Raw genomic sequence first — 24451 nt, 5'->3', positions numbered from 1 at the left:
AGCCAATCCACTTACCATCAGGTTTTTGGAAGGTGGGCAGAAACTACAGAACCAAAATTAACCAAAATACATAAATGGATTCATACAGAACTCCTGACTCTGCATATTTTAAGTAAAGGAAGAATGTTTCCATAATTGATGAGAAAACAATATAGGAAGTATGAAGTTGATTCTCAGTGAATTGCATCTTCAGGGGGACAAGATTATCTTGGCTTGACCAATGCTTGACCAAGGCTGTGTAAGATGTGTATGTTATCATCATACAGATTCTCTTGAAACAGCTGAGATACATATGGGTCTAAGATTAATGACCAAAGATTCAGATCATGACCGTTATGGACATGGGGCAATTTATCATAGCCAATCCAATTACTATAAGGTTTTTTATGAAGTGGGAGGAAACTGGAGAACCCAGAGTAACCAAAATACATAAAGCCTTTCAGCTATATATTGGCTAATTTTATCCAGCCTGTCTTCATGGATGGATTCATACAGAACTCCTGACTCTGCATAATTTAAATACAGGAAGAATGTTTCCATAATTAATGAGAAAACAATATAGGAAGTATGAAGTTAGATCTCAGTGCATTGTATTTTCAGGAGGACAGGATAATCATGGTTTGATGATTTACAATGCTGTGTAAGATGAGTGAGTATGTTATCATCATACAGATTCTCTTTTAACAGTTGAGATCAGTCTAAGATTCAAATCATGACCGTTATGGATCAACAGTTAGTGATCAAGCAAACATGATTGACAGCCATGACCATTATAATGTCTTATATTGAAATATAAACAAATGTTAATGTTGATGTGAACTCTGTTATTTTGTACTGCACTGATAGGGATATGTGAGTAGATAACTATAGGTATACAGTGTCTACAGAGTGGGTTAAATGCTCTAGGGCGACTACCAGCGACATGAAACTGAAACGGCGAGGTTTGAATGCGACACAAAATGGAGGCGCAGTTCTGTTTAACTTTCTGTTTCTTTTTCGATTCTCGACGCTTCGACAGCAAGCAGCCGTCTGCCTGTTAGACGAGAAGCGCTTAGCATTACAGCATTCGGCCCACTTTCGAGCAAAATAAGCGTGGATACAAGTTTCCCTGACCAATACAATGTAAAGCGCAGATAAACCAGTAGTGACAGTTTGCTTGTAAGCCGCTAATTTTCTAGTTACGCCCAACCTCAGACGGTTTAGCAGTAAGCTAGCTGTGCTAGTCTCACTTCCTGGTTGCACAACAGTATCCTTGAAAGCTGAGACGAAATCAGTTTTCAGGCGAGCTAGAGAAGAAAAAATAGATAGCTGCAGAAAGTATGTTTCCTTAGGCTGAGTGGAATAACTGAAATCTTTGATGAGTTTCCTTGGAATCAAAATAATTGTATATTTCGATGAAGAGCAGTGAAGCAATGAGACGAAAATCGAAGTGATCTTATATCAAGAGGAACGCAGAAACGCCAGCCAATGCCTCGCCTTCATGGAGAATGACACTACTATATCGAAAGAAGGTGAACGTCTTCCTCTTTTCCCCTCATGAAAGTACCTGGTTGTTAAGATTCAGATAGATAATATATACCTTTTCTGCCTGTTCTTGTAGGTATGTTAAGACTACATGGCAGGTAATTGTTTAATAGAATCGTTGAAACGCCGTTGTGTTTAGCAAGCTAACTGGCTAAACCTGCGTCTGCGTGTTTATATAGCTATCTCAACACCAAAAATGAATTTCTAACCCAAAAGTGATGATAATTCGAGTTTTGACAGCAAGATGAAATCTGTTTCGAAGTCAATTTAGGAAATGAAAAGAATAAAAACAATAATAATATCTGTATTAACGGTTATAAATGCATTTGCTTTAACGCGCGTGCTTCATGTGTGTTCATGTGTAGCAAAGCAATGAATGCTAAAACTCAGCTTAAAAGATTTTCTTTAGTCTTTTCCAAAACAGTGTCTTTGTGTTTTTCAAACAAAAGTACACCGTGTACTTCTCATATATTACCCTGTATTGATGCAGAACATTTTGTTCTGTTTGAGAAAGGTCCCCCTTTTTTTTTTTATTCCATGAAACTGAATCCAGAATTTATAAATAGACACTTTAACCAGGGCCACAGCCAAAAGAAGCCAGATCCACATTGCAGAAATGTGGCATAGTGCGAGAGATGCACAGTAACTACACTCCTGCTTCTTATACATACCAAAAATCTGGACAATATTTTGCTTTTAATATATACCAGACCCCTGAAAGCCCATATTGGTGTTTGCATACTTCATACATACATACAGAAGTGTGCCATTAATAAAAATTAGCCCAGATTAGTCCCTAAATGCCATTTTCCAGATACCTGAAACATGATATTCTCTAATATTTGTAGTTCTACATATCCATAATAAGATTGCATTTATATATTTCATTTATATTCTCATAACCAATTCTTGCCTTTTCAGTTCTTGCCATTTCAAAACCAATAAAATTCTGTATTTATGCTAGAACTTTGTACCAATTTCATTGTAGTCAGAAAAGCAGATGAAGCCAAGTTTAGCTTATAATGTTGACTTAGCAGTCATAGTATAAGAGGCAAAAGTATCATCAAACACTTTTATACACAGGATCCTCAGGTTACAGGCATTAAAAAGTAAATATAGCCTGTATTTAATATATAAATATTCTGCAATCTTTAGTACACGAAGATATTAAGAGTACTCTTGAATGGTAGGTTGGAAGTAAACAGTTAAAATCTTAGTAAAATCTTTTTTGGTTTTTGTAGTTTTGTAAATACTAAATATAAAACATAAAGAAAATATCATAGTATAACCTCTGAATTAGACAAAAAAGGAAAGAAAATAATTTACATTACTAAAATGTAACGATTTGACATGTATTGGGTTTTTTTTTGTTTGTTTTTGAGCTTTTTAGTTCCAAACAGTTAGCTGACCAGTTGTATTTTAGTGCAGTGTTAAAACATTAAGGTTGCAATAAAAGAAATTATAAATAGATTGTAAAATTGGGTTGGTATAATCTGAAGCATATTTTAAGTTTCCTCTGTGTTTGCAGGTCTTCTTGAGCCAGTGCTTCCTGGCTCAGTAACCTTTGAATGCAGTATTTTAGCACCTCTTCGTAACAACTATTTGTATGAGGAGTCCAAAGAGTCTTTTACCTACAATTCAGCACAGTTGATCAATAATGCAGATTTACAAAAAAGAGTAAGTAGACACTGGAATTTTTTTTTTTTTTTTGCATAATTTTTCAGAACAAATTTATCCAGACTAATATTTCTTGCTGCTTCATGTTTCTCACAGTATTCTGCTTTCCGTGCTGAAAAACATGAAAAGGGTTACTCTGAAGAGGAACTCGAGGAGTCGTTCGGCTTCTTGTTGCTTGATGACAAATCCAGGGTACATGCATGCAACACCGAGCACCATCATGGACCTGTATTTAAATCCAGTTTATAAGTGATTGAATTTCCTGACCACCTGTTCACCTTTATTTAAAGGCAAATAGACTTGCGGATTCAGGCCTAGTTGTTGGGCAAGGGACGTGCACCACTCTCGGAGATTGTTCAAAGGGTAACTATCATCACAGCTGTGGAAGAATTATCTGAGAATATTGTGGGTGTGGCTATGGATGGGTGTGACTTTTTTTTTTTCTCAATCCTTTTGCTACTTGGAATGTAGTTTTTCAGCTTGATCCACAACTAGCACAAAGCAAAGAACTGTAATTAAATATAACCTTGAAGGTGCTGTAGTACCTTTCTTTTTTTAAACATCAAACCAAGACACTCAAAGGCTCAACACACACAACTTCTGTCCAACATGAATAATTTTGTCATATAGTACGTTGAGTCATTTCTCAACAATAGAATAGAAATTGAAATCGGGGCATTGAGAGAAGTTGGTTTCAGTTTCTACTGTACCAGGACCGCTTCATGGTAAAGCAAACCGACCTTGTGGTACATTTAAGCAAATCTAATAGGTTATAGACTGTTTCATATATACTGTACCTATGTATGTATACAATTCCCAACATAAAAACAGGCCACCATTAAAAATATGCAAATAAAAGCCTATGAAACACATTAACCTCAGTGGAACAGCCTGAAAACTGCCCAACTCACAGCCTATAAATAATGAGACACTGCATCTTTAAAATGAAGCATAGTCATGCCATTAGTACTTATAAATAAAGCTGAAAATGTTCTCTCACCATGCAGTGTGTAGAGATCAGGCAGTCATTCAGTTCTGAAAGTGAAAGCATGAATGTATAGCTTTATATGCATGTGATAGTGAGAAATAGAAACAGAAAGTGTTAGTGGGACCAGCTCAAAGGGCAATCCAGCTTACATTAGCCAAAATGAAATTGAAACACACAGAATCCATGAAGATATTTTATAGATGTTACACATGAATTGTTCATGCATGTTTCAGATACATTTACTTCTATAATCAGTAAGAAGCTAGTGGAAAAAATATGTCTAGTTTTTTTCTGTTTTTTTGTATTACTTGAATCAGCTGTGCTAGTGTATGGCAAACACTATACTACTTTTTCCTTAGGTTGTATTAGGTGAGCATGCGACACACTGATCAGACTTGTCTGTTAAATTACCACCACAGTTTTCCCTTATGGTTTCCTAGAAAGATAGTTTTAAGAAAGGATTGTGACTGGTCTGAAAATTAGTGACTTATTAGTCAAAGTTCACCGGCGAATATGCTGTGCTTTCTCAATGGCTCTCACTCTCTCTTTCTTGCACAATTTCTCACTGCACTTCCCCACCTCTGCTTTTTATTTCCTTTTGAACAGAGATAACGTTCTACGCTTTTTTTTTTCCCTTCAGTACGCTATAACGTAGTGTTGGCGTAATCTGATTGGTCCAGACCGGTTCTTTCTTCAGAAAAGCAACTGAAATTATCCCCCACTTGTCAGTGTTATCTGTTAAGTAGTCAGAGCACGCAACATCAGAATGCACACAAAAATGGAGCATTGTTTCATGTCAGTGGATTGTAGTGAAATAATAGGAAATGTTCATGTAGCTTTTACACATTTTTCTTAAAGGAGGGTATTGTTTGTCTGTGAGGAGTATTACTGTGCTGTATAAACCATTTCTCAGTTTTTCTTGCCGAACTTGTGGTTTGGCTCACCCATGCTAATGTCATTGAACTGGTTTTTCCTGAATGTTATGGCCGTTTGCGTGGGTACATGACATGTTGGGGCTTGAAAAGACAAAGCAACTAGGCTTTTAGTCAAAAATATAAATATATACAGCATGTTGTGCTTAAAGCTGAGGACACATGCCTTGATAAGTCCAAGAACTTTCACTTTCAAAATATTCAAGTTGTAAAATGGCTTAAAACTTGAGCAGAAGCCCTCTGGTTCTCAGAAGAGGTGAAGCAAAAAAAAGACTCAGTACTAACAAGCCCCCATTAGATCAGATTTTTGCATGCAGAGCTGACTTGTGCAAGGTATCTGAAACATTAAACTGATTGTATATATTGAGTGTATAGGAGGCTTTATAGGAGTGTATAGAAGGTCTGGTGTCATTGAATTTAAATGTCTGTAATCTATCTTTGAAACAGGTGTGTATATCTCAAAGTACTCTGACTGCCTTGACCTAAAGCGCTGGTATGATGGCAAGACAGGCTACATTGTTCTGCTAAAGTTGACGAAGGTAAAAAAAAAGCTGTATATGTTTTGCAAAAAGTAAAATGTCTAAATATGTACATACATGTGAGTTGCTTTTTATGCAGCAGATACCTTGTAATGCCTGCATTATTTAAAAAAAAAACAAAAAAACTTTCTTTTGTCAATAGGGTCGAGTGAAGGAGGTGACAGAAAACTACACACAAAACTTCACACCTCCAACTGCCGGGTTTGACTGCCATGTATCAGAGCAGCTCAGAGCAGTGTGTGCCACCACCAGCTCCTTTCTAGCATTTGAAAGGACTCAGGTGACACACAGCTCATTGTTTTGTCCAATTCAGCTTTGACACGCATGCCGTTACCAGATCTCTAAAAAGTAGAATCCAACTTTTTATTCCAAATCCAATATTGTGTACACTAAATTTCTCATTACTCAACATAAACAGGACTCTCGCATGTGTAGATCACTAAATGCTGTTAGCCACCACAGCTATGAGGACTAAACCACACCACCTAACCCCAACCCCACCCCCAAACCTGTCTCGCATGTTTTAAAGTCTCAGTCTGCTCTATATTCTCTTTAGAATAGTTAGCCAGATAAGAAATGACAGTAAATTTAAAACCGCAATAAGTTGTGAGGGTTTGGTGTATCCATTTACACTAGGTTATTTTTGCCAACTCTAGAGGAACCAGTGGCTTGAGCTGACGTATTGGTATGAATGGGAACACGGAGCAAATAATTTAGTTATTGTTCTCAGACCTCTTTTCTGCAATAGATAAATTAGCTAATCAAATTTGAAAATTGATGGGAGTAAAAAATAGACAGAAAAAATACAATAGGCAGGACTTATGGCTGATCTAGCACTTGTAAAATCCTAGATATAGAATTAACATAGACATTTTATTTAAGCCTTTAGTCCAAGGGTTGATAAGTTGCTTTTTTTTTCTCAGAATGCTGAGAATGGGGAAAAATAATATATACAACTTTCACATTTTCAAATTTTCTGCTCAAATGACTGGGAAAACTAAAAATCATTCTCATAACAACATCTTTATTTATTAATGGAATTTTATCTCAAACATCTGTAGAAATGTTATGCATAAAAAATTTAATGCAACCAAACTGCCATCCAGAAAAATCGATTTTTGTCTTGTTTCCTTGGGGAAAGAAATGTGATGTTGCACCTGTAAAATTTTTAGCATTATTGTAATGTCTTGGTTCTTTTTTTTTATTATTATTATTATTTAGCAAGACTTAAAATGAGGGTTATCTGTCTGTTAATGTGCTCTGTTTAAATAGAGCTTTGAATTAAAATAAATGCAATGTATTTTTGTGCCTTACTAAGTTACTATTCGTTTTTCAGTATTATATGTACGAGCTGCTGGATGGAGGGGAATCGGTTGAGTCATGCCCAAGGCATGTGTACCCATTCGCCATTGTGGCTTTCTCCTATGGAAAAACTGCCATCTCCTTAGAGCTGAAAGAGAAAAGGTCAGCATGATTAGTACGACTATTCAAATAGCGTCTGAACCCCCCACCCCCCCATTATAGCATATTCACCTCACCAGAGTTGTAAAGAAGTTGTAAAGAGTGGTTATTTGAGTTATCCTAGCCTTCCTGTCAGCTTGAAACAGTCTGGCCATTCTCCTCTGACCTCTCTCACCAACAATGTATTTCTTCCTGCAGCTGCAGCTCACTGGATGTTTTTTTTTTCTTATCATTTTGTGTAAACTCTAGAGACTGTTGTACATGAAAATATAAAGAGATCAGCAGTTTCTTAAATACTCAAATGAGTCAGTCTGGCAGCAACAACCATGCAACAAAGTCACCTAGATCACATTTCGATGAGATCATGTTTAATGTGAACATTAACTGAAGCGCTTGACCTGTATCTTCATGATTTTCTGTATATAATTTAGAATCGTAATGCTGCATATTGTTTATACAATTTTTACGCATCATTTTTACTGGAAAAGTAGTGTCTTTTTTTTGGCCTATGCACTCTTGCTCGTTTCAGATTTATAAAGATAATATGATTGAAATAAGTGACAAATTTGAGTGCTTATCTGCATCTTTTTTTCTCGACACCTGCTGTTCATGTAAATATTTTGCTTATGTAAATCTCTTGCAAATGTTTAAAAGTGTTTATTCTTTCTCCTTTCTTTTTCAGCCAAGAAAAATCATGTAAGCATTGCAATAATATTTTAACATCCTACATTATTGGAACAAATTAACACTTTGTATTAAATTTTATTGAACATATTATGCAAAAAAGGTTTCTTTGGATTGTTGTCCATTATGCTTCAGTGTCTGGCATTTCATTGAAGACCTTTAATTTCAGCGTTTCATTACCAACCCTGGAGTGGCCAGCTAAAGATTGAGTCCGTTTTGTACAACATTGCACTGAAGTCCATCCATGGAGCAATGTTCCCAGCAAATCTGTACGTCGGATAATTTTTGACAGTGTACACAATCGAGTCAAACTATGCAAATGGATATAGTAACTGTTGGTGCACATTGAATGTGGCAACATATTGAAATCCATTTATTTCTTTGAATTTGAAATATATTCTTCTTTTAGTTGATGCTGATCTGGCTTTTTTGTTTGTTTGTTTGTTTTTTGTTTTGTTTTGTTTTTGTTTGTTTTTTTCAGTCCAAAAACAGTTAAGGTTGACCATGCCATTGCAGTCTCTGAACTCAGGAAGACATTGCCCCAAGCAGTTTTTGAAACTTCTCCTGTTGGTGAAGGTGTATTAAAATTTATTTTAATTATTCATAGCATATGTTATTTAGAATAGCGAGATTTTAAGACTCATCTTTAATACAAAGTGCCAATTACTTGTCATTTTATAGATTTTTGAATTGAGATGTTGTACATGAATATTTTGATTTCTTGTGGAACATATATCTTTATCATTATTTTTTCCTTTTAGTTTCATTAGATGGCAAATGGTTTAGCATGTACGATGTCATCTGCTTTGAAGCAAGAAATGACATAGCTTTCTTAACTCAACAGTTGAAGGAGAAGGACATGGTAAGTCTCGGGTGTGGGTGACATTTGCGCCAGTGGAGTAGGAACTAGAAGACAGATTTAATTTTTTTTTTTTTTTTCTTTTATCTTGCAGGCCCTTGTTATATGTTTGGACGATGGTGGTTTCCTTGTACTTTTACATTCATCTAATTTCCTCTCCTACGAAGGTAATGATACTCTAAAGGCAATACTCTAAATCTGATTAAATATGTTTAATGCTTTACTTCCTGATTAATAAAATGTTTGGAACATTTCTGTAGGTGCAAGTACAGATAAAGCTTTTGCTCTTCAAGGAATGTTTGTTTATCCTGGCTCCAGAACTGTGCCAAGAGGTGAGTAAAATTTATCTAAAGTATTTTGTGGCATATGGTGTTGCAAGTTTTGGACATTGTTCATATAGTGTCTTTATTTCTAATTATTGGTTCTTTTGGGGTTTAGAGACCAAGAGTGGATATCATAAGGCTACAGTTTCATCTGAGGTTCTTCAAGTTCTCCCCGCCCTGAATTATGCTGAATTAGAAATGGAGAAGTGTCCTCCAAAGCAGCGTGAGGAGCCCCTTGGCATAATGGAGAAACATTTACAGAACTTTGCTGCTCTTATTTTTCCAGGGTTAAGTAGCAGCCCTAGTAGGGAGGCTAGTATGTTTCCTGATCAATATGATGTACCTGATGGTTTTCCTCTGATTGCCCCTAAGTGGACAGAACAGACTGGGGATCGCCTCAGGACATACTTGGAAAGTCCACGCAGTTTTCAAATTCCCGTGGCTAGGGCATTGGAACTCCTGGCTGCTGGCAAACAGCAGCGCAGTGATGATCACGATGATGATGTCTATTACTATATATCATCACCTGAGGCCCCTCAGACTCCTGCTGACATGGTTTTGGAAAGAGATTTGCCTAATGAAACTGATCATTTAACTTGCAGGAATGTTTCCGATGACATGAAAAAGACAGCTGAGCAGCAAGCTGAAACAGAAAAGACTGTAGCTGCTGAACTGCCCCATTGTGCTTTGATAGAGGAAGTCAACACACCTGCTGCAGCAGTGGTTCCAACATCTGATAATAACCCAACTGAAAGAACAGACCCTTCACCCACGTCAGGTGACCTCCCCACAGAACACTATGCACTGAACATTCATGCAGTTAATACTGCTCAGGACAATGAGAAAAAACCTGAGTGTGTCTCAGTTGATGACAAATCCGGTGGAGGGGAGTTTTCTGGGGCATTTTTGAAAGAAACTCTTCAGACCACCAGTGTGGCATTATCATCCACAGAAATTGGAGATGATCCCTCAACTCAGGCATCTAATGCTGAGATGGAGGATGATCAGTCAAAGAACATAGACTGTTTATCAGATGTGCTCCCTAAAGTTGGAGGTCAGATACCCGTTGCAGACAAAGTCCTACAGGAAGCCGACCTTCCAACATCCATTTCACCTCCTACTACATCAGTAAATCGGACTGAAGCATTAATTAAAGGTTGTAAAGAAGTACAGCCAGAGGCAAGCAGTAATGTTCTTGCTGAGATGAATTCTGTGCCAAACCGGCGTGGAAAAAGGAGAAGAAGGAAAGCTTTAAAACGCAAGACTAATACAGTCAGGCAAATTACCCCACTTCAAAACACTACTTCATCCTTATCTCCTTCGACAGAAGCTACTCCTGAACAGAGTAGTAACAGTGACACAATACATTCCTCACCCAGCACACTGAAAAAAGATTGGCGTTCTCTCCCAAGGCGCAAGAGGCACTGGAATGCTGATGCCAGTATGAAGCGGACGTTAAGGTCAGATTATAAAAACACTGAAATGCCATCTGGTAAAAACAGTGAGACTGAGAAAAATACCACCATTACAGAACTTACTGTTACAGGAAACATTATGCCCAGTACACCAAAACGAAAAATGGAAGGAATTAATATGAGAGAACGATATGGCCTTAAGACAATAATCACAGATTGTGGCTTTGTCTTTGTCCCCCATGGCTCCGAAGTTCCTCCTGGAGACTTAAATTCAAACGAAAATAAGCAAGCTCAAGAATCATCCTTTGTCACAACCAACAGTCCTTCAGGGGAGAGGCCAGTAACTACACCAATACATGATAAACCTCAGTCATCAGAAATGGAAAACAGAGGTGATAATATGCCCCTAAAACACATACAAAACAATTCAGTGAATCCAGCTAAGGCACTATCCTCAGGGAACATTACTGAGAAAGATCAATCATCTGTCCTCGAATCACCTGAAAAAAATAAAAGCACAGTGAAAGACCATGTGTACAAGGCAATATCCATAAGTAAACTAAAAACAGTGCTCAAAAGAGCAAGAAGGACTAAATCTCCTGGTGCTCAGGATCATGGGAAATCAATATCAGATAATACAGAGCCTGAACTGAAAAGAGGCAAACCAAACAATGACGCAGAGTTGCCAGACAATGGCAAATTGCCTCTTCATGCAGATGATAAAAAAGGCAACACATTACCGCATAATCCTGAATCAGCTGGGAGCCAAGAGCCAGTGGAAAATACACCATCTAAACCACCCCTGAGGACCCCATCATCTCAGGAGAAGCGGATATCAAAGATCCCCAAAAAAAATGGTAGGAATGTAATAAAGCCACTGTGATTTTTTTTTTCTTTCTTTTACCTTGCATTATTTGTCAACACACATAAACAAGTAGAATCTTTTCATATTACTGTATAAAGCCTGCATTTTTTTTAAACTCCAGTGCACTTACTTAATTCTTAAAACTTACTTAATAGTTTCTTGAACTATAAACATATTAATAATTTAGGCCCCAGTGACTGCAACCAGAATAAAGCATTTAATGACGATGAATGAAAGAAAACGGTAAACGGGGGCCCAGGAATGCACAAGCAACCCACCAAGTCCAATACGCTCCCATGTTAGCCAACATGGCCTTTCTTTGTCCTGCGAGCTTCGTATCTGAGCTCCTGTGACTTTTTATTGGGTCTTTTCTGGTGTTTCGCCTAAAATATATCCTAAAAGGAAAATGGGTATTTTCCTTAAGTCTAGTTCATAACAATAGACTCTGTGTGGACAAATTTAGTCCTCTTTAAAATAATCATATAAGTCATGTATATTTGAATCAGCAGACTTACTTGAAAACATATGTGGACCTCCGTTGTCTCTGCCTGCCTTTGTTTAGCTTCTTTCTTGCTGCCCCTACAAATTTAAATGCATTTTATTTCTGTCCATCATAATGTAATACTAATATTACTATTAATTGCAGATATATTTATAATATTAGTTTTACATTTTCAGTCGGGAAAGCATCAGTCACAGCTTCTTTCCTTCTACAGCTTCTGCCATCTGTCGTAAATGTATGTTTGTGCCTGTGACAAATTCTGCTTTTTGTGTCCATTCTCTTGCTGCTTTTTCATTCTCTGTTGTCTCTGTTTTTTGTTCTTTTTTGTTTTTACAGGTTGCAACAATTTTGACAACTTTTCCCCTAATGAAATAGTTAAACAAGCCAACCAACAGCTCATATCTCAGCCAGTAGAGAATAGGGTAGAAGGAAAGCATATTAGTTCTGATGGCCAAAGCGATAAAGAGGAAATGGCTGCTGGTGTGCCTGCACCTTCAGATGCTCTTAATCTTCTGGCTGATTTGGCCCTCAGTGTAAATAGTGAAGAAATGTTGCCTAACCTGGGAGAAAAACACCTTGGAGCCAAGACCAGTAGCTCTCCACAAACAGTCATTCACCTGTTGCGGGACCTCACCCCCAGTTTAAAATTACCCCCTAAATCTCCTTTTCCAGAGGGTCTTGTTGTGACTGGGGATTTGATATTAGAAATATCAAAAGAGCATTCTTACTCACAGCCCACCTCTCTGCTGTCAGGTTTGACAGGCATATCCCCCCAGGTTCAGTCTCCAGTTGGATGTGTTGAGTCTCATCTGTCCATGAAATCTGACCTTCTGCTGAAGTTCCCTGATTTCACTAGTTGTCCAGACTATCATAGTAAAGGAGGCAAAAATGGATGGAGATTCCTGCCATCATTAAGTGCATCAGCCCCAGCTGCTGTCAAGGCCAAAGTATGGAGTTCTATGTTTCTCCGCTGTAGGAGCATCGATGAAAAGGAGGGCTCCATTCAAGTGACAAGACATTGGAAAGAAAACTATGATTTCAAATTTGACAGCAAGTTCACAAATGACAGGCTAGACAAATGTGTGACAAGAGCGCTGCATGGGTATGTACTTCCTTTTTTCCACCTAGAACTGGATAAAATCCAGTGACTTAAGAGTGTGTAATCTTAGCTAAAATGCATTAAGTCAAAATGTTATAAAGTGCTATATACTTTTGTTGTCAGATCATCAAAGTGTAGTAACACTGTGAACATTTAAATATACACATATAAAAAAGTATGTATAAAAAGCTGTATTTGTAGTAGATTAAAAAGTAGAAATAGTTTTTATAGTGTCATATTTACCTGTTTCTGTAAGAGGACTGTTAGAAATAAGTCATTACCTAATTGAATGTACATAGGTTATTTAGCTTATAAGTGAAATTTTAAATAATAGTAATGTAAATGGTCTCCATTTTATTTACCACTAACCACATTCCTGTCTGTTCCTTATTTCCTCAGCAAATGGGATTTCAGCATTGAAGACAACTATGAGCAGGTGCACCTGATCTTCCATATGTGGATAGGCCTGTTCTACAGTAAACCCACTTCCAGATTCTTTCACTTCGATCACCTCTGTCCAACAGTGGAAAGAAAGAATCCTGCAAAGGTGTTACAGTGTGCTATTCAGACTTTTACACCGCTGCCTGATGTTGATCTGGCCTCAAAGGAGGACAAAAATACTTCCTTAGATCCTGTGTCAGATGCTCTTGACCTTTCAGTGAAAGCATCTGGGGCTGTGGATCACTGCGCTGCTGGAGAGAATCCTACACCTAGTTCTGGTGTACAATCAAGACTGGAACACCTGAGGGAAAATAAAGAGCCAGATATTAGACCCGGTTTAAACTATCCTCCCAGTGTTCTAGCAGGAGCCATTCTTAAGGTATGCAACACTAGGGCAACATAAACCATGTCTGCATAGAATGACCAAAAAATGCAAGTTATATGAGTATTGTAGTTCTGAGTGTTCAACTGAAAAGGGTCTTAACACTTCACTTTCTGGACATAGGAATGGCAAAATCATTTATTTCTGGAAAATCGAGAGAAGTCCTTTACACCAAGTAAAAGATGCTATCATAACAGTTAAAAGTGATATAAATTTTTGACTACTGTTCAGTAAATGCTTAAGTCTTGGCTGATTATTATGACCTGTCTTAGCGCATTCATTAAATAAGGAATAAAACGCTTGAAGGAAGTGATGATACAGGAAAATAATCAATGCCAGGGAGGTGTGAAGCCACCCCAAAATTGATTATTTTCCTATAGCTAGCCATTTTTATTTAATAAAGAATAACATACTTTTTATCCATTTGTAGTTATACTTGTGGAATGTCTGCAAAGCAAGTTCCTGTTGTCACTTAAGTTATAGCAGCTATAAACAGTTGTTTCCTCACCAGCCTTGCTTGTGAAGGTAATAAGACAAAACGATGCAGCTTGTCATGTTGCCAAGAATCCACAAAAGCCCTCTTCCCTGAAGATTTTCCCAGGTCTGAAATCTTAAAGGAACAACTTTAACTCTGTTACAGAGCACTGTCTCTGGAGACTCTTTCCATGAATGCTAAATAAACATTACTATAGAAACAATAATGTATTAAAGTGAACATATTAATACACTATATGTCCAAAAGTTTGTGGGGTTGAGTTCAGGGCTCTGTGCAGGCCAGCTGAGATCTCCCCCTCCAAACCATGTCTTCATGAACATTGCATTGTGCACAGGGGCACTGTCATGCTGGAACAGGTTTGAGCCCCTTAGTTCCAGTGAAGGGAAATTGTGATTTTACAGCATGCAAACACATTCCATATAATTATCTGCTTCCAACATTGTGGAAACAGTTTGTGGAAGTACCACATATGGGTGTGATGGTCAGGTGTCCAAAAACTTTTTGGCATATAGTGTATAAACCTGTGCTTTGAATTACAGCTGGAACTACAGTCAGAACTACTGTTAGAAAGTTAATCAGCATATTCAGATTAATCAACTAGTCAGGTTCAGGAATTCAGTGGCACTGTGGTATAATGAATATTACTGTGTCTGTTAGGTGTTTAATGACTGAAAATGTTCACACAGCCACCAGTAACAAGCTGTGTTAATGCAACTGTATTGTTATGTGCGATTGTTTCTTAAGGACAGGAAATACACATTTTATGCTGCTGCACAGACCTGAATCTTTTTTGTTAACTATTGCAGGATTACAGATCCACTGTGGAGGACTTGGATGAAAATTCCACACCTGATTATAATGACTGCAGTGACATAGAGGATGATGCGACCGATGTCACTGAAAGCGCTTACACAAAACTCTTGGAGAGCAATAGCGCATACAGTCAGTTGTGTGACCATGCATCCAACATGAGAATAGATGAAAAGAAATTGTTGAATGTGCAAAATAATGAACTTGTTAGCAAAGACCTGTCTACATCAAAGACCATGAACATAAAAAGTGCTGGGATGATGGGCACTGAGACAAAAAATGTTGCTGTATTCCACCAGGTTGTTAGGCCTGTCAAGCCTGTGATTCTTTCAAAAGTGCATGATTCCTTACCTGGAAGAAAAATCATACTAAAGTCATTGAGCTTTAAGGATAAGCACAAAGACGAAGCACCTGTATCAGTGCACAGTGAGAGTGTATCCAAAGATGAGCAGTGTGAAGCAGCAGTTGATGAGGAAAAACCTGAAAGTACATCAGTGTGTGTGCACTCTGGTAATAAGAATGAGTGTGTACTTGAAACCATGCCAGGAAGCTATTCTGTCATTTCTGTTCCTGAGAATGATGAAAATGATGCAAGGATTGAAGCTAAATCTGTGCTTCTTAACAGAGATGAAACACCTACGGTCATTCCTGACGTGAATGATAGTACAAAGGAGAAATCTATGTCTGGTGAAAGCAATAATAAGGTAATGTGTAATGAAATAGGAGACACACCAGAGGATGTGCTTGACGTAAGTAACAAGCCAAAGCAGGAGGTCAAATCTGTAATAGTTGACACACCGAATGATGTCAGAAATGATAAAATACTTGTGGAGATGCATGTTAATGACGAAGCAACGGAGAAGGTCGGACCAGTACCTGATGTCAGAGATGAAGTTCCTATAGATATACCTGATGAGAATCATAAAACAAAGGAGGAAGTTAAACCTGTAAGTCATGTCTGGAGTGACACCCCTGAGGAAGTGCTCGTTAATGATGAGTTAAAGGACAAAGTAACATCTGTGTCTGTTAGAGATGACACATCTATTAATGAACCTGATGTGATTAAGTCAAATGAGGTGGTCAAACCTGTGAGAGACAACACAAGTTCACATGATGTCAGAAATGACACACATGTGGGGGTCACACTTGTTAACGATGAGACAAACAAGGTTCCAACAATGCCTGATATCTGTGATACCACGTCAGTGTATGATGGAGAAAATACTCTTCATGGTGTACGTGATGAGGATGATAATGCCTCAGATGAAGTTAATTCTGTGGTGAACATCAGAGATGCGTCTGGAGATAGTGAAGCCAGTGATAAGCTTGGTGTCATAGATGACATACATGTAGATGTACAGGATGTGGATAATACGAACAAGGAAGCCAAACCTGAGCTTGATGTCAGAACTGATATGTCTGCAGATGTACAGGATGTGAATAACATAAATAAGGAAGCCAAACCTGGGCTTGATGTCAGAGACGACACACCTGCAAACATACAGGATGTGAACGATGGCACAAAGGATGAAACCAAATGTCAGCCTGATGTCAGAGACTGCATCTCTGTGGATAGACAGCATGATGTTGATACGACAGAAGACATGGCAGTCCATGAAGAAGTGTATGCCATGGAGGAACATGTGTGTGGGAAAGATGAGAGTAATACAGATGAAATAACTAATGAAAGTGAAAGAAAAGTAGCAGAAGAGCCCATTTGTGATGCCGACATTGAATTAGACTCTGAGGAGCAGAACACTATTGATGAGTCTCAAGATTGGACAGATTGTGTAGATATGGATATCAGTGATAAGGATTCAGAAGATGAAAATCAAGAAAAGGTGCATGAAGTGAATGTGTCTGGTGGTGAAATTCTTGAGGAAGACACTGTAAAGCTGCAAGAGGGTGAAATAAAAACTGAGGCACTTGTGGCAAGCAATTATAAAGAGCACACTAGAGAGGGTCCTCAACCAGGGATATCTGATTATACATCTGTAGGTCATGTGAGCTCAACTTCCAATCAGTTAATTACGTTGAAGGAAAGCCATAGCTCGACTGCTGTTGGTGGCACATGCATCCCATCACAGAATGATAGTGAAAGCATAATGCTTAATGACACCTTTGTGGTTCAACATGAGACCCCTGAGGTCAATCAGTACAAACCCAGAAAAGGGTGTGATGATGTGTTCCCCTTAACTGGAGTTGTTAAACCAGAACCATATGAAATAAAAGACTCTAGCATCCAGGACACAATCGAAGAAGCTGATGATTTAGCAATTTTAAATGCGAATGTTCGTTCAGACACAGACCCTACAACGTTAAACGCTGACCAGGACCCTCTTGTCCCCACAATTTATGAGATGTCTGCTGCTAAAAGGGTTGAGATACATGACAATTTTGACAGCATGGATGCATCTCCACCAGCTCTGCAAATAGATACTGAGGCTGAGATGAATAGCAGGTGCTGTACCCCTACTCTGGATGAACCAGTGTACAGTCAAGGGAGTGATGAGGTTTCAAACATTCAGGAAGTGAATTTACAGGACATTTCTAAAACCGAGCACTACTGTGTAAAGAAGAGCCCTACCAATGCATGGTTGGCACTTGATAGTTCTGAGGATTCGCATTCTGAATTAGAGAAGTCTCCAGCTCACAGAGAACAAATCTTCCCTCAGGATCCTTGCTGGTCTCATAACCAATACGATGCCACAGTCAAAGAGATTGATGAAAGTAAGTCAGTTTTAACCGATGAACATGTGCCCGAGGAGAACTTGGTTTATTTTGATTACGACGAGATTCCCACACCTAGAGATACCAAAGAAATTGAACCTCAACAAGACCAGTTTGGTAGTTTTTCTGAGCAATATGAAGATGATTTCTATGAAGAGCTTCCTTCTTCATGGACACATAGTGCTAGCTTCAAATCAGAGGGACAAAAAGATCTCAGTGAATGGTATGCACCCGATGAGGATACACGTTACACAAGCAGCATTTCCGTCCACAGAGAAGTTGCATATAGGCCAAGAGAGATTACAGTGAGTAACTCAGACATCCCTTGTTGGACACAAAGAATTCATTATTCAGAGTCCAGTCCCAATGTGGAGGAGCCAAATGAAAGAGGTCTTTCTTTCAGACATCGAGCAGGTTTATCTGAATCTAATGATGAGTCTGAGAGTCATGGATCAGAGCCTGTGTGTTACGGTAAAAAGAAACGCAAGAGAAAGTTCCATCCAAATGAGTGGGACGAAGAAGACTTTAATGTGACCGTAGACTACAGCGTACAAAAGACCTTTTCATGCAGTTCAAATCGATCAAGCATATCAAGGACACGAACGTCGAGCCCATATCAGCATAAAGGAGAAAGCAAGCATCCTTTTGACTGGCGCAGATATTTCAGGAGAGAGGGAATATTTGAGTCAAATGAAGGGAACGAAGGACCATTTTATGATCCGCCTTCTTCTATCGTCACTATGTTTGACAAGAAAGGTAATAGAGTGATATTTGAAAGTCCTTCCACTCAAAAGCAATTAGCAGGCATACATGGGAAGAGTCAGAGTGTGGAAGAACAGCGATCAACATCTGACACCCAGTCTTTAATGGAACTTGAGTATCTTATTTTTTCAGAGAAGATGACTCATTTGCTCAAAAACTGCAAGACTACCTCCAGAGTGAAACAACACAGACTAAATATCAGCCCTGTTGAAAACCCTATGACCATTCATTTTTCAAGACTTGATGAGCAGAACAGTTTTTCTGCACTTGATCAGACCTGGCCAACTCTTTCCAAGTTTAAGATAAACGTGGATATGTCTGAAAGGAAGGCCTTGAAGAAAACTCCAAATTACAGTAAGCCCTTGCATCTCCAAAGCCTTTTCTGTGAAAGAGGTACTCAAGCAAATTGCTCTAAGTTATCAGACATAACCAAAGAATGTTCAAAGTCATACCACACCATGATGAATGACATTTGCATTGGTAAGACTGTCCCTCATCAGAAAGACGAGTTGAAAAGAAAATGGGATACTGAGCGCGCTACAACTAGCAAACAGTCTGGATTCTGTGGTCGCATCAAAAAGGACATGTTTGATCATCTGCATGATAATTTAAACTCTCTTGTGAGGCAAGCGTGCAAGACCAAGTACAAGTTCTACGTCTTGGTTACATCATCGGACCCCTTTTTTGAGGAAACCAAGGTAGGAAAATATTGGCTAAGAAGTTGTACTTAAAGGAAAAACTTCACACTGAACAGCTTACATATTAATATTTATAATTAACATGATCTTCAATTTTTTTAGTTTGAGCTTTTTTTTTTTTCCATCTACATGTTTGTCTGTTTTCACTTGGCTGTCCATATTCTACATCACCACAGTGCCGTCGACTACCTGCTGATAGTGGTGCCAGTATGATTTAGCACTTTCTTCATCTCTACCTACAGAGATTGATGCAGCAGCGCTTTAGTCCCTTAATCTGTCCTCTCTCACCTCTTTATCTGTATACTCAAACAGATCAGCTTCCAAAGCTGTTTTTTTTTTTTCCCCGGCTAATACTGCCATCAACACCGTCACGCTCTTCATTTCTTTATTGTCAGTTCTTTGCCATAACTCGTAATATAGCTGAATTGCATTGGAACTTTGAGCCCAACGTTTACTTACACATTAGATTTCCCATTAATATGACATTGCTAAATAATGGTGAGAAAAGAAGGTTTTTTTGGTTTCCAGAAGCTGACCACTATCACTTATATTTTATCTCCTTTTAAAATCGACTTTAACTGCACTAGCATTGTCCCCCTGTGATATCAGCATGCAGCAGCTGCTAACCTCTCATGGGAATAACGAAAATGCAGCACTAACCAGCAAATTAACACCAGAATCACTAAACACCTCACAAATATTTCACTATACACATACTTAATAGACCTAGTCTATATGTATCATGAAATATTTAATAGACCTACTTTTAACTATGTTTAAGTAGGTCTATTAAATATTTCACTATACACATACTTAATAGACCTACTTAAACATAGTTAAAAGTGTGATCGTAGGAAGAAAAAAACTCATTAACATTGTTCTGATCTCCAGGATCTGTTGAAAGCTGAGGGCCACACCGCAGTTGAGCCTTATCAGTTTGACATTGATGCCAACGGGCAAACTCCTCTACTTATTATTTTGAGAAACGAGGATATTGCAGAACACATATTTGAGGTAAGTTTGAGGTTTCACACATGTGGACATCTAGAAAAATATATATCTAACTGTAGATAGGTACTAATTTCATGTCTTCCCAGGTCCCACATTTGCTTGAGTTAAAAAAGTCATCCAGAGTTCTTTTTGCGGGCATCGATCAGCCTGACGATGTTGTAAACCTCACACACCAGGAGCTTTTTGCCAAGGGAGGGTTTGTGGTTTTTGATGAAACCGCACTGGACACACTGAATTTAGGTATTGGTTTTTTTGTATAATAATATTACAGTTTTGAAAAAAAATAGAAAGATTGAAATTTTGCTTTGTAATCTATTATAAAAATCACTTGTATGATTTTGATTATGCTCTTTTTCTTTTTTTTATTTTACAAAATGTATTAAAAGAAAACATGAAAAAGGTTGTGGGCATTATGGAAGAACTAGATAAAAAAGGGAAGTGGAAATGGTTTCTGCACTACAGAGACAGCCGCAAGCTTCGGGAAAATGCAAGGTAAGGTCTCAGTTTATGTTCAAGCCTTCCTATTATATCTAGTCCTGCAGAACCTGAGCAAATCGTGTTCAGCAACTGAAACATATCACTAGATTAAACTTGGCAGAATGTGTGGCGGCTTGGGAAAACCTGTCAGATGACTCAGCTGTAGCTGTATTCAACCGAAAATGTTAAATTTTCTCACACAGTAAATATCACGGTTTGATCAAGTTGTTGGACAGCTGTGTGTGTTAGTGAAATAGGCATGAACCTTGACCTCAGATACCACCTCTCAAATTATTCATGATGCACCTGAACATCATCAAAACAGAGTAGAGCACTTACATGCTACTGTACAGAAAATGTATTTAAATGACTGAATAAAAAGACAAGAAACATAATCAGAATAAATCAGTGATTATTTCTCCACTGATGTTAGCATGAAAAGAGATCAGTCGAGTGAAGACATGACGATGAGGTTCGTGTTTAAATACTGTGAGTGACTTTTACCTCAGGTGATGAAACAGAGACTGATGTGGAAGATGTTGATCATCAAAGTGAGAACTCTCATTTCTCATTGTAACCTTATATGTCTTTAAAAGTTGACAGCAGTTTTTCCCTAAGTAGATTAGGTTACAAATGTAGATTTGAGCAGGTTGTTTGTTTGCCTGTCAGCTCAGGATAATATTACATTAGGTTAATATTTCCAACTGACATAATACAGAGATGACAACAGAGTTATTAAGGACTCTTAAAACAGTTCATGGTTTAAGTATATTGATTCTGAATAATCTATATACACTAATGATCCATTTTAATAGGAAAACCTGTACAGCTGCACATTCATGCACTTATCCAATCAGCCAATCATGTGGCAGCAGCACAACGCATAAGATCATGCAGATACAGATCAAGAGCTTCAGTTAATGTTCCCATCAGAAAGGGGAAAAAGTGTGATCTCTGTGACTTTGATCGTGGCATGATTGTTGATACCAGATGGGCTGGTTTGAGTATTTCAGAAACTGCTGATTTTCACACACAACACTTTCTAGAGTTTACACAGAATGGTGCGAAAAACAAAAAACAGTGAGTGAGCAACAGTTCTGTTGATAAGAGACGTCAAAGGAAACAGCAGAAAACCACACTGTCTTCAACAGTACAATTTCACTGAGTCTCTGCCCATGATAGCCTCAGATTCTTGTTCTTGGTTGACAGGTGTGGAACCTGATCTGGTGTTCCCGTCCACCTCAAGGTTTGATGTGTTGTGGTTCTGAGATGCTCTTCTGCTCAACACAGTTATATAGAATGCTTATTTGAGTTACTATAGACTTCCTGTTAGCTCAAACCAGTCTGGTTATTCTCCTCTGCTCTCTCTCTCATCAACAAGGTGTTTCAACCTGCAGACCCTCTGCTCACAGGATGTTTTTTGTTTTTCTCACCATTCTGTGTAAACTCTAGAGATTGTCTTGTGTGAAATTCCCAGGAGATCAGCAGTTACAAAATACTCAAACCAGCCCATCTAGTACCAGTAACCCTGCCATGATCAAAGTCACAGAGATCACACTTTTTTCCCATTCTGATGTTTGATATGAACATTAACTGAAGCTCTTGACCGATATCTGCATGATTTTATGCATTGCGCTGCTGCCACATGATCGGCTAATTGGACAAATGCACAAGTGTTCCTATTAAAGTGGACAGTGAGTGTATGTTTGCCCCTTTTTTATATAAAGTGAGCTATTATTAAAAAGAAATTGGCTGCTGGATTGAGGGAACTTCTGAAATGCCTTCTAGTCTGTATTCTTTAAAAAAAAAAAAAAGGATGCTGTAAAGATCAACATAGTTTTCATGGATTTATTTCTAATTTGTATGTCTTATTTATTACACATTAAATGAAATGCAAATAAAATAGATGAATATTAGTTTTTAGGTAATTTTCTCCCTTTTCACATTTAGAAGTAACCGAACCAGCATGTGATTTAAATACCTGCGAAAAAGAATCATATTTCAGTTCCAAAAAAAACATGTAATTTTCAGAAGTTTATATAGTAGAAAATACCACCAAACAAATACATTTGTTTAGCGTCCATGTTGATGAAGTATGAATGTCCAGTTTGAAATGGTAAATGCCTACAGTATAAATATTTAAGTCTCAATTCTGCAGTAGCTAACTAGTGCTGTTATCTTTAGGTGCAGTCCTGAGGCACAGAGGAGGAAGCAGTTCATCGACTGCTGCCAGGAAGCAGGAATAGTGGAGGTCTTGCCTTATCATGAATGTGATGTCATTTCACGGGAAAGACCAGACTACCTTCGCTGTCTAGTTCGCCTCCAGATCCAAAACGTCTCTGCCCGGTTCCCTGTTTTCATTACAGGTGAAGTTTTTGTTCTTGTTTTGTGCATGCAGATGTTAAAGTTTACAGACAGTAAAGTGCACGTAGTGCCTTGTAAAACGTTTTGTGTGTTTCTGTTCTAACTATCTTGCTTAAGGTTTTTGAAGTTGTATTTTCTATGAATTATATATTTTGAATGTATACATTTTCTGATGTCAGGAAATTGAAAAAAGAAAAAAATTGTCAGTCATCATACATCTATATCATGTAAAAAAAAAAAAAATACAATTAGTAGCTTAATAGGAAATCATTAGTTCCTTACTCAAGCATAATATTATTTGTCTGAACATTATTATTTTGATATAAATTTTTATCCTTATTATGTTAGGAATAATACACAACATAGGAAAGTAAAATAATCAGTGATGCAGCCTGACAGAAAGCAGAGTTATTGTTGATTAATTTCCAATAAAAGCACACCCAAAGTGTTTTATTCCTCTTATACCACAGCAATATCCTAACGATTACAAGTTTTTATTTTTTAAAGAATGACGCATCATTTTTCCCCATTTTTCCCGCATTAGAACAAGTGTATTTATATAAACTTGTGATTGAAATACAGCAGGCGTTGTCTGATTCTGACCAATCAGAATGAAGTATTCAACAGGAACGTGGTATAATGGCTACACTTGTCCTGCATGGACAGGATTCTACATGAGCTAGGTTAACTGGTTAAAAAATCCAGATTAAAATATCAGGATTTGTTTCATAGTATCAGCATTGTCTATGATTCTTTTTAGATCATTCAGGATTTTACAAATAAATACATACTTTAAATATTTAATATGTTTGTCTCTGTCTTCCCTGTTTAGACACACCGGATGACTCTTTTGAGAAGAATGGGATTTTAACTATGAATATTTACACGTTCTCTCGGATTCTTTCAAATGACACGTGCTCGGTTTCATAAACTGGTGGCTAAAATGGTGTTGTAGCACAATGAACACCCTACATATTTTCTTTTTGTACAAATTGAATTACTAATTATCTGTTGTTGAGTACACTTTTGTTCATAAATGTAAATTATTTTGCAATGTACATGTTCTGCTTGATGTCTGTTACTATTTATATTGTATCCCCAATTAAAGCTTTCACATGGAGGCTTTATGTACAAAGTTTGATATGTATTAATTTTAAATACTGTAAAAGAAAATCACTGATATTTTAGTGTATCTCAGTTTTTCATATGGTTTTATAAATCATATTGACCAATTTTAATAAAACAGCTGATTACTTATTGTGGTTTGTTTCTATTTTTTTCCACTGATGAGAAAATATCAGTACAGCACATCTGGGACTTCACAAGAACTTCACATCCTCATTTTTATCCCATCCCGGCTGTTTTCCCGCCTCGCACCCAGTGTACGAAAGATTTGCTCCGCATTCGTCAAC

General features: G+C 37.7%; 1 protein-coding gene across 1 annotated transcript; it reads left to right on the top strand.

Moving 5' to 3' along the window:
- The first annotated feature begins 939 nt into the window (after window positions 1-939).
- On the top strand, window positions 940-24294 carry tasor2 (transcription activation suppressor family member 2). Its single transcript, XM_026928324.3, has 22 exons — window positions 940-1511; window positions 3053-3201; window positions 3298-3393; window positions 3492-3564; window positions 5569-5660; window positions 5803-5940; window positions 6997-7124; window positions 7804-7817; window positions 7975-8074; window positions 8287-8381; window positions 8567-8667; window positions 8759-8831; window positions 8925-8996; window positions 9103-11259; window positions 12106-12871; window positions 13268-13688; window positions 14994-19187; window positions 20079-20201; window positions 20285-20438; window positions 20585-20690; window positions 22860-23041; window positions 23872-24294. Exons 1-22 carry the CDS (start codon window positions 1481-1483, stop codon window positions 23967-23969), a joined length of 9363 nt encoding a protein of 3120 aa, XP_026784125.3. The 5' UTR covers window positions 940-1480; the 3' UTR covers window positions 23970-24294.
- The last annotated feature ends 157 nt before the right edge of the window (window positions 24295-24451 follow it).

Source organism: Pangasianodon hypophthalmus, chromosome 8 (genome assembly GCF_027358585.1).
Source record: "Pangasianodon hypophthalmus isolate fPanHyp1 chromosome 8, fPanHyp1.pri, whole genome shotgun sequence".
Classification (NCBI taxonomy): Eukaryota; Metazoa; Chordata; class Actinopteri; order Siluriformes; family Pangasiidae; genus Pangasianodon; species Pangasianodon hypophthalmus.
The sequence above is the reverse complement of the archived record's forward strand: the minus strand, read 5'-3'. Positions and strand labels throughout refer to the sequence as shown.

What these genes read in the sequence shown, in the direction of transcription:
- tasor2 (XM_026928324.3), top strand. Translation starts at nt 1,481, where the DNA reads ATGGAGAATGACACTACTATATCGAAAGAAG. An exon ending in TGCTTGATGACAAATCCAGG is followed by an intron (nt 3,394 to 3,491) that starts GTACATGCATGC and finishes CTTTATTTAAAG; the next exon opens with GCAAATAGACTTGCGGATTC. An exon ending in GTGACAAGAGCGCTGCATGG is followed by an intron (nt 12,872 to 13,267) that starts GTATGTACTTCC and finishes TTATTTCCTCAG; the next exon opens with CAAATGGGATTTCAGCATTG.